This window comes from Oncorhynchus mykiss, chromosome 12 (genome assembly GCF_057628025.1).
Source record: "Oncorhynchus mykiss isolate SJ-2025 chromosome 12, ASM5762802v1, whole genome shotgun sequence".
Lineage (NCBI taxonomy): Eukaryota > Metazoa > Chordata > Actinopteri > Salmoniformes > Salmonidae > Oncorhynchus > Oncorhynchus mykiss.
Window position 1 is genome coordinate 38,925,235 of NC_143033.1, and position 10,404 is coordinate 38,935,638.

Genomic DNA, 10,404 nt, shown 5'->3' on the forward strand with positions numbered 1-10,404 from the left:
TTTTCTTTCAAAAACAATGACATTTCTAAGTGACCCTAAACTTTTAAACAGTAGTGTATATTTAAAAACATTTTCCTTAGTATAATATTTTGAAAGTGCTAATGTTACTGTCATTACACTTTTTGGTGTTTTGTAACAAATGTCTCGAGTGCACAGTTCAATGTTTGGATGCTGGAATTATATTGTAGTGGACATACATGCGCAGGTTGTCACACCCTGACCATAGTTTACTTTGTATATTTCTATGTTGTGGTTGGTCAGGGTGTGATCTGAGTGGGCATTCTATGTTACATGTCTAGTTTGTCTAGTTCTATGTTCGGCCTGATATGGTTCTCAATCAGAGGCAGGTGTTCGTCATTGTCTCTGATTGGGAACCATATTTAGGTAGCCTGGGTTTCACTGTGTGTTTGTGGGTGATTGTTCCTGTCTATGTGTTTTCACCAGATAGGGCTGTTTAGGTTTTCGTTACGGTCATCACGGTCTTTATTTTGTAGTGTTTGTACTGATTCGTGTTTTACGTTTGTTCATTAAAACATGGATCGCAATCTACACGCTGCGTTTTGGTCCGACTCTCCTTCTCACCAAGAAAACCGTTACACAGGTAGCATACTTTTTAAGTGATTTGTTGTTCAATAAGATTACGTTATGTTCATGCCAAAATAAAAAAGCTAATAAAAAAAAATTATTATATGATGTCTTTACTATTAGGCCCAGAAAATGTTTAGGTTCCATTAAGAAAATAGAGACCCCCGAATTTCATTGTTTAATTCGTACTCTGCCTACCGATGACACTGCAAACATTATTCAATGGAAGTGGAACCTTGATGTGTGGACGCCTCTCTCATGGGTTGGTTGACAGACTGAGACAGAAGCGACTGGTTCTTCTTCTGCTGAACAAACCTCAATGTTTTGAAATGTTTGCTCACAGGCAACGTTTGCAGCTCCCTAGCCCCTCTCTCCGAGCCCAAAAAAATGTCCACCCACCATCTCCCTTTACAACCCTAAAGGTTCTTTGTGTTTTAAAATGATTTAATGTCTCCTGGTTTCTCATTGACTGAACCACCCTCAGTCTTGAGCTAGACACAAGTCACTCTTTTTGGTAAGCTCTTTCATGTAATTAACTGATCCCTCTGTCACTGTCATTCCTTGTGAATCAATTATGTTTCCTTGTCCTTGCAGTGCCCCACACACAGAAGCACAGCCTCCAAACAGCACAAAATCTTCTCCAAGAAGATGTGGCGCGTGCTGAGGAACAGTCTGAGGTAATTCCAAAGCCTGAGCTCTATTGTTGGGTCTTAGCATAAACCACTGAGTGTGTTCTTTGCATTGTCAGCACTAGTGTAGAATCATTGAAAAGCCTCCACGTAAGTCGACAGCCAGGCCACACTTGTTCATTCTGCGCTCCATTAAAATCGGACAAATTCTAGGAATAGTCTATGAAACTCATGCATACTTGAGTATTCAAGCCTGCAGGAGTTAGGATCCACACTGAACTGGTTGCCTTTTTCAAGCGAGATCAAACAAAGAATTTTGCCCAAAGTTTTCTGTGCACTATATTACATCTGGCCACGATTTCAATAGAAATGTCTACAATTTGAAGGAGAACATTTTCCTTGACCTATTGATTTAAAAATATTCAGGTCTTTCAAATGTTCATTTGCTTATTAAACACATAATGTTATAGATGACTAGACGGTTAATAGAAATACACACAGACCTCACGATACGATATTATCATGATATTTAAGTGGCGATACGATATGTATGCCAATTCTCACCGATACTGTGATATTATTGTGTTTCAATGTTTCAAAAATATTGCTCACCATATATCTGCTTCAGAGGGACATGAGAGAGCCACGAGAAAAAAAATGTTTTGATCAGCCATGGAAAAACAAAAGGTTTCCATATTTAAAAAGATAGAAAACAAGCTATGATGGACAAATACTGGAGTTTTGTTGTAGCTACAGCAAACTAGCGCAAAAATAATATTGTGATATGGTCAAAATTGTACGATACAAAAATAATATTGTGATGTGGTCAAAATTATACGATACAAAAATAATATCCCGATATATAAGTGTAGTTTTGTCACCCGCATCAGCTACTTTTTTAATGTGCACTGCACGTTGACTGTCACGGTTTACTGAACCATTTAAATACCTCATTAACCTACAGCTACAATTTTCATACAACTACATTCAGCTCCTTCATTACTTTAACCAAGACACTACACAGCAAACATGCCCACATTGGTATGTTTTTACCCTTGTAGGAAAGTTTTTTTTTTACAGGGCAATTGGTGCAAACTATACACATTTAATCCGACCTCATACTTTCCTAGGTGATATAACATTTTATTTGGAGAGGAATGTATGGCACTACACATTTATTGAGCTTGATCTATTAGCAAGTGGCCCTTGTAAACCTTTATTTCACAAACCATATCCTGTAAGGAAGTGACTGTATAACCGTGCACAGACTATAGTCCTATACAGCACGTTCCCATAATGAGAAAGGCTTACTACCATAGACTATCCCCCCACACACAATCCTTCCAACATATATCCATGAAAGGCCGTCCAGCCAGTGGCCATAATAAATGGCCCATTTGTTTATTAAATGGATTTCACACCATCAATGTACGTATCTAATGAATGGCAGTAAGGGTGGGTTCTTTTGTGTGTTCCAGCAATTTGGTTTTATGTATCGCCAGTGCCACTCATTAATATCTTTAGCGGCTCCCTGTTGAAGCTGACAGATTTCAGCCCCCGAGGCCGAAGGTAACATCATAGGGAGTTGATTGTGTAGGGTTAGGCGGTATCCAGATTTCATACCGGCATACCGTTTCTGTACAATACCGGGGTATAGTGTATTACCGAATGTGCACACAAGGTGATTGAAAAAATATATTAATATATTGACGCACAAAACAATTTAGGCAACAGGGATCTTGATCCAGGATGGGATTGAAAAAATATATTAAACCGTTGGTATTTCGAAATACCCCAGTATACAGGTAAACGGTATATCACCCAATATACAGTATATCGCCCAAGCCTAGTGTCAAGCCATCTACAGCTGGCAACTTGCTACGCAGACAAACACCATTTGTGCTGCTCTGATATGGAAGATACACAGTAATGACCCAAACCTTTTTTGTCTGCGTAGCCGGTCGCTTCCTGCTAATTGAGTTCTTCCCATTGACTATGCTCAGGCAGAGGTTAGAGTGGGGAGGTGGGCTGTGCAGACTGTAATCAATTATTCACTCCCCCAATACTAGGCTAGACAGGTTTTTCCACCTGCTCCCAATGACTGGGGGTACAGTTGCCAGTCAGACTGATTACAGTCATTCTAGGGCTGTTCCAGTGGAAGTGTTACTGGATATACCATTTTGGCCCATGTAAAATAATATATCTTGCAATTAAATTATCAACACATCTGTGTCAAAGTTCATGGCAAGCATTACAAGTCAATGTGAAACCCCGTTTTACATGTGGGGCTGTGTTTACACTGTTCCCAGGGGTTGTGAATCCTTTTGTTAGACTTCCTGTCTTCTGATACCTTGGCCTCTGCTTCACAGGACCTCCTGGAGAAGTTCATGGAAGGGAACGTGCCCTTGGAGGGGTTCCTGGACTCCTTCCAAAGCTCCAGGAAGAGCTACCACATCCGCCGTGTTCAGGCAGAGAAAATCCAGGAGCTCAGCCGAGCCAAAGAGAATTCCAGCAAACCCAAAAAGCTAGAGGAGCGAGAGGACAAGGCGCGGGAGGTGAAGAGAGACGAGCACCCTGAAACCCAGCAGCCCAACGGCTTCGTGGCCCAGGGCCCGCCCCGGGTCTTCCAGCTCCGCTACGGCCTCACCCCCGCCATCCTGCTGCCCCACTTCCCCTTGCTAACCACCTTGCCCTCTGCCCCGTCCCACGCCAGTCTACCTCCGCTGGACTCCCAGCCGGGCCAGACCCACATCCTGAGCCCAAATGCCCAGTTCTCGGGACATGGGCACCCTGTGAACCTACGGGTCATTGGACAATTACCCGGTGGCTGGCCAACCAGACCGGTGCGGTTACAGCAGCTCTATAGACCTGCCACTCACCAGCCTGAGCCTCTATACCGATAGCTGAGGCATGGGCCCTGGAGGTCTCTAGACATGGAACCAAACAGCGGCTACCAGACTCATGCACGCAAAGATGGCCTTTGAAGACTTTGTGGAATTGATCTGACACATACGTTCTCCAGCCATGACACAAAATGTAAACATACCTAAAAAGGGAGATAACCAGAAGCCATTAAGCATGGAGTAAGTGTAGTTGAAAGCAAGCAAGTTAATGAATGAATGAAGGAGCAACAGGTTGTGGTTTTCATTGTTGTTCGTTTTTTTCTTTGAATGTTACACTGTCAGGGCGTCACATGGTTGTGAAGCACAGCAATGATATGGAAATGTCTCAAATGGAGTAGTGCCTCCGGGTTGTCATAAAGGACCCCATTGTCCATTCCTCCGACTAAGAACTGCAAGGCTTCTATGAAATGGCCTGGTGTCGTTTTGCTGATGATCAATAAAGTACAAATGGTGGTGTTTATTATTAACCTAAATCCCTGTTGTTACTTGTTTCATAGTTCTGCCCAAGCGATGCAGTCGTATTTCTGCAATTTTGGAATAATTTCCAAGCCATTTTCCTGATGCGCAAACACAAGACATCACAACATAAAGATGAACAAAGAACACTGAATATGTGACAGAGTGTTTATGCAGCTTCCCCTTTCAAATGCATATTTAGAGCAGATGGTCTAATATTTATTATTTATCCGGCCAGTAGATATATACTGGCAACATGACTGTTTGCTCAGGCTTTTCAAATGTTTTATTATCACATGGATAATGATGATGATGAATATATCGCTGAGAGTGGATTTGGGGGAACAGTAAAATTGTTATCTTTGGACCGGCTCCCAAATAGGGCTACATTTTCTAAAGGGTCACCAGGTTTCTCAGCCGAAGTTGGTTACCGTCACAAATAAACCTCGAGGAGCGCACAACTCTGCTTTTGTTATTTCACAAACAGTGTGTCGAAACATTCACATCGGTGAATAGTTTACTTATTTATGGAAATCCTATTTTAAATGCCCAGCTTCAAAGGCTTTTGTTTACTCTGATAAATGAGAGGCTGTTTTTCTTTCAGGGCTTCCTGAATGTTTTTATTTCTCCTCCGAACTGAGAATAAGAGCGTGTAAATTGAATCTCTGTGAGAAAGTCAGCCTTCTGCCGGAAGCACGTACTGTTATGATTTAATATGAAACAATTGCTAACCTCTTTAATTTTCTTACTATCAGTCCAGCATAGAAGTGCACTTTGGGGTAAAAAGGATAATTGGTCATTATAACGTCCTGGTTTTGCGCTTCAAATCAATGGGGCACAACATTTTCAGCAATAAAATACATTTCTCCAATGATGTGATTAGCATCATATTCATTGTGAGAGAACTACTATCACAGCAGGTCCATGACATCAGTGGGCACAGGAATCTCCATGTGACAAGGCAGGCTTCCAACCAAACAAAACACATTGTTTAGCTCTCAGGATCAATCTAAGGACATGGTTGACGAACTAAAAGGTGAGCGTGAATTTAGAGCCTTCTCCATAGGAGACCAATGCCAAGGCATGCCAAAGAGAACGACCATGACTGGGAGGGACTGTAGTCACAAACAAGCAAGTTTTTCCCTATGTCCTAATTTTTTTCACGGCAGGAAGATTGTACAGAGTTCATGTGTAACCTAAGGGATTACAATAAGATTACTTTAATTAACCCACATTGTTTGTGTACCAGGCGAATTGACGTAACTCATGTTTTAACACTTTTGCAACAGCGAGGTCTACTGTCACCCTGAAGTGAAGGTTACCATAAGTATCAACCAAAGCCACTGGAGAGGGTTTTCAATTCTAACCCAGATATTAGGCCTAATGATAATAAACAGAATCTATCACAGAAAATCTTTATGAAGGGGAATGGTGTGTTATATCTATGCGGGATATTCCTTCTGTTTCAGGATCACATCTAAAGCTTTTTACATTTTGTCCAGTACAGTATATTTCCCTTCCCTTATCAAGGTAACCGAATACTCCTTCAGCTTTCCTGTAAATGGAGGGGAATATGGTGATGACTCACTCGGACGAAAACTATACTATTGACATGAAAAGACCATAGCTTTTCATGTCAGTGGATTGTGGTTGCAAGCACAATGTCAAAAAGTATTGAAAATCCATAGAAAATTAGCTATTAATAATAAAGTCAAGTCAATTTCCCCTTTCTGCCTGTTCTCAGTATGAACACGTGTGGCATATAAAATATGAGTGCTAAGAGAAAGCGCCCCCAGGGCAGGCCTCTCCGAATAAGATCATGGTGTCTCATTAGGGAAATGTCAATTGGAATGGATGTCTGGACACTGAACTGCCAGTGACCTGATTGCTTGAGGTGGAGAAAAAACATTGTCCCCGTTGTGTGTGGAAACACATTTACATTTGACATTTTAAGTCATTTAGCAGACGTTCTTATCCAGAGCGACATACAGGAGCAATTTACACGCTACATGCCTGATTCACTACAATACACCACTTACTATGAGATCTCATAATTTCAACCTGGCCTACATTATCAAATCTTAACAAACAAAGTAGAAATACACACAATGTTCGCAAATTAAAGATGTTGGCCTTATTTGTATTCCTTGTAGGCGACACGGCCGGCCTGGCCGTCTATCGGCTGGACAATGGGTAGTGGCACAGTGATTGGGTGGGCCTTCAATATCCTTGAGCTTAAATCCAGTTATAATCCTTTTCATTCACACCAAGAAAATCATCAGCCATATTTAATAGTTGAAAGATACATTTGATCTATGAAAGCATATTTGCCTTTTTCCTATGCATGTATATTTAAGTCAGGTGAATGTTTAATTGAGGCAGACATTTTTAAATATTTGTTTTCCCTTCCAACTATTCACAGTATGGGATCAGGTGAAAGTGTGTGCGTGTGTGCATGCGTGTGCGTGCGTGTGTGCGCGTGCGTGCGTGTGTGCGTGCGTGTGTGTGCGTGCGTGCGTGTGTGTGCGTGCGCTGCTATTTAGCCCTATGAAAATGTTGTGGGGAGGAGGTGTTTATTCAAGGAAAGGCCCAACAGAAGACAAGAAAGGCAACATGGGGAGAAGCTGTAATGTTCCACCTAGATATTTATCCGCCTTTGGTCTTTTAGCAGCGTCTATCTGGTGATTGGTCTGGGTTAGAACTCAATTTGAAGAGAGGAAGAGGGTAGCCCTGATCGATCAATGTCCAATTCATGGGGGCCGTATCAAATGTATGTAAGTCCCTGCGCCCCCAAGACATTGGGCTGTAGCACAGCACAAACAGTACATCTCACTCAGTCTCCCTCTCTCTGGCTGAGGTTTTCTGGCTTGTTAATGCCGAACCCTTCCATCCATTCAGATTCATTTTGCGCCCATCTGCATGTTTTAAACATCACAGCGTGAATGTGCTGCATATTATGTAATTGGCACATCCTTGCTTACATTAAAATGCTGTGAGTGTAATGGGGAAAATTCAATCATAGAGACGAGACAATCTAGACCCTCTCTTCCTAAAATTATCCGCCGCCATTGTTGCAACCCCTATTACTAGTCTGTTCAACCTCTCTTTCGTAATGTCTGAGATTCCTAAAGATTGGAAAGCGGCCGCGGTCATCCCCCTCTTCAAAGGGGGAGACACTCTAGACCCAAACTGTTACAGACCTATATCCATCCTGCCCTGCCTTTCTAAAGTCTTCGAAAGCCAAGTTAACAAACAGATCACCGACCATTTCGAATCCCACGTGCCTTCTCCACTATGCAATCTGGTTTCCGAGCTGGTCACAGGTGCAACTCAGCCACGCTCAAGGTCCTAAACGATATCATATCCGACCATCGATAAAAGACAGTACTGTGCAGTCGTCTTCATCGACCTGGTCAAGGCTTTCGGCTCTGTCAATCACCGTATTCTTATCGGCAGACTCAACATCCTTGGTTTCTCTAATGACTGCCTCGCCTGGTTCACTAACTACTTCTCAGATAGAGTTCAGTGTGTCAAATCGGAGGCCCTGTTGTCCAGACCTCTGGCAGTCTCTATGGGGGTGCTACAGAGTTCAATTCTCGGGCCAACTCTTTTCTCTGTATATATCAATGATGTCGCTCTTGCTGCAGGTGATTCTTTGATCCACCTCTACGCAGACGACACCATTCTGTATACATCTGGCGCTTCTTTGGACACTGTGTTAACAAACCTCCAAACGAGCTTCAATACCATACAACACTCCTTCCTTGGCCTCCAACTGCTCTTAAATGCTAGTAAAACGAAATGCATTTCCTTCAACCGATCGCTGACCGCACCCGCCTCCCCAACTAGCATCACTACTGTGGACGGTTCTGACTTAGAATATGTGGACAACTATAAATACCTAGGTGTCTGGCTAGTGTCACGCCCTGACCTTAGAGAGCCTTTTTATATCTCTATTTAGTTTGGTCAGGGTGTGATTTGGGTGGGCATTCTATGTTCTGTTTTCTATGTTTTTGTATTTCTATGTTTTGGCTGGGTATGGTTCTCAATCAGGGACAGCTGTCTATCGTTGTCTCTGATTGGGAATCATACTTAGGCAGCCTTTTCCCTTTTGTCATTGTGGGAAGTTGTCTTTGTTAGGGGCACTTATAGCCTTTGTAAGCTTCAAGGTCGTTTAGTTTTTTCTTGTTTTGTTGGTGACATTTTAACAAATAAAGAAAATGTACGCTCAGCACGTTGCACCTTGGTCTCATTCTGACGGCCGTGACAGCTAGACTGTAAACTCTCCTTCCAGACTCACATTAAGCATCCCCAATCCAAAGTTAAATCTAGAATCGGCTTCCTATTTCGCAACACCACTGTGACCTGTATGCTCTTGTTGGCTGGTCCTCGCTACATATTTGTCGCCAAACCCACTGGCTTCAGGTCATCTATAAGTCTTTGCTAGGTAAAGCTCTGCCTTATCTCAGCTCATTGGTCAACATAGCACATGCTCCAGCAGGTATATTTCACTGGTCATCCCCAATGCCAACACCTTCTTTGGCCGCCTTTCCTTCCAGTTCTCTGCTGCCAATGACTGGAACAAATTGCAAAAATCACTGAAGTTAGAGACATATCTCCCTCACTTACTTTAAGGGTCAGCTGTCAGCGCAGCTTACCGATCGCTGCAACTGTACACAGCCATCTGTAAATAGCCCATCCAACCAACTACCTACCTCATCCCCAAATGTGTTTTTGTTTTTCTGCTCTTTTGCGCACCAGTATTTCTACTTGCACATCCTCATCTGCACATCTCACTCCAGTGTAAATTGCTAAAGTGTAATTAAATCGCCACTATTGGCCTATTTATTGCCTTACCTCCTTACTTCATTTGCACACACTGTATACAGATTTTTCTATTGTGCTATTGACTGTACATTTGTTTATCCCATGTGTAACTCTGTGTTGTTGTTTGTGTCGCACTGCTTTGCTTTATCTTGGCCAGGTCACAGTTGTAAATGAGAACTTGTTCTCAACTGGCCTACCTGGTTAAATAAAGGAGATGTATATATTTTTTTTTAAAGACTAGAGCTCACACAACGCCTCAAGAAAATCCCATGCAGGGTGAGTGGCATGAACAAAAAAATCCAGTGCCCTAGAGAGAAACTCATTGGAAGGTTGGGGGGAGTAGGTTACAGAGTTGGGGGTGATTTGTGAGTGCAGTGTCTGCTTTAGTCAGGGAGCTGTTGTGAGAGCTACCACAGCCTATTAAGACATGGGCTGGCATTAATGAAGAGAGCCTATGAGCGCTTTCACAAACCAGTTCAGACAGGATTTACTGTGAGAATCCATCCTGTTGCTTCTGGACCTCCCTCAACCTGTTTAGCACACGTACATGCTCTAACACAGGCATGAACAAACACATACACTCACTCACTCAGTAAGTGTGTATGGTGTACGTGTGCCTATGGAGAGTTCAATTGTGTTGATATCTGCCTGGATGACTGTCCATAAATATATTTTCCCTAAGGTGGATGTGCAGAGGGAGGAATTATCCCTACTGCTTTCTGTTTGGGATGTAACCAGTCTAATGCATTAAAATGCTATGAGTTGATGCATTTTTTATGTGTATCTTATTTGCTTTGCGGAACTGCCTTTCTCTGTGGGACTGAAAGTAAGCCTTTTGAAATAGCATTTTCTCTGTAACACTGTGGCTTTGACCATTCAGAGCATTTTGCATTAGTGGATGTATGTTTTTCATAACCGAGACCAGACCATTGATTGTGTGTCAGCTTTGGTATGGATACGTGAGGTTAGTTTTCTCTTTACTGAGCAATGTGCATGATGTTGAT

General features: G+C 42.4%; 1 protein-coding gene across 1 annotated transcript in view; it reads left to right on the forward strand.

The window, feature by feature from the left end:
- The window catches only part of vps37d (VPS37D subunit of ESCRT-I), a 42,159-nt gene extending 37,569 nt beyond the window's left edge, over positions 1-4,590 (forward strand). The window contains exons 3-4 of the mRNA XM_021623691.3: positions 1,180-1,262; positions 3,584-4,590. Coding sequence (XP_021479366.2) covers positions 1,180-1,262; positions 3,584-4,117 — 617 coding nt within the window. The 3' untranslated portion in view covers positions 4,118-4,590. The remainder of the gene's footprint in view (positions 1-1,179; positions 1,263-3,583) is intronic.
- Positions 4,591-10,404: the final 5,814 nt, after the last annotated feature.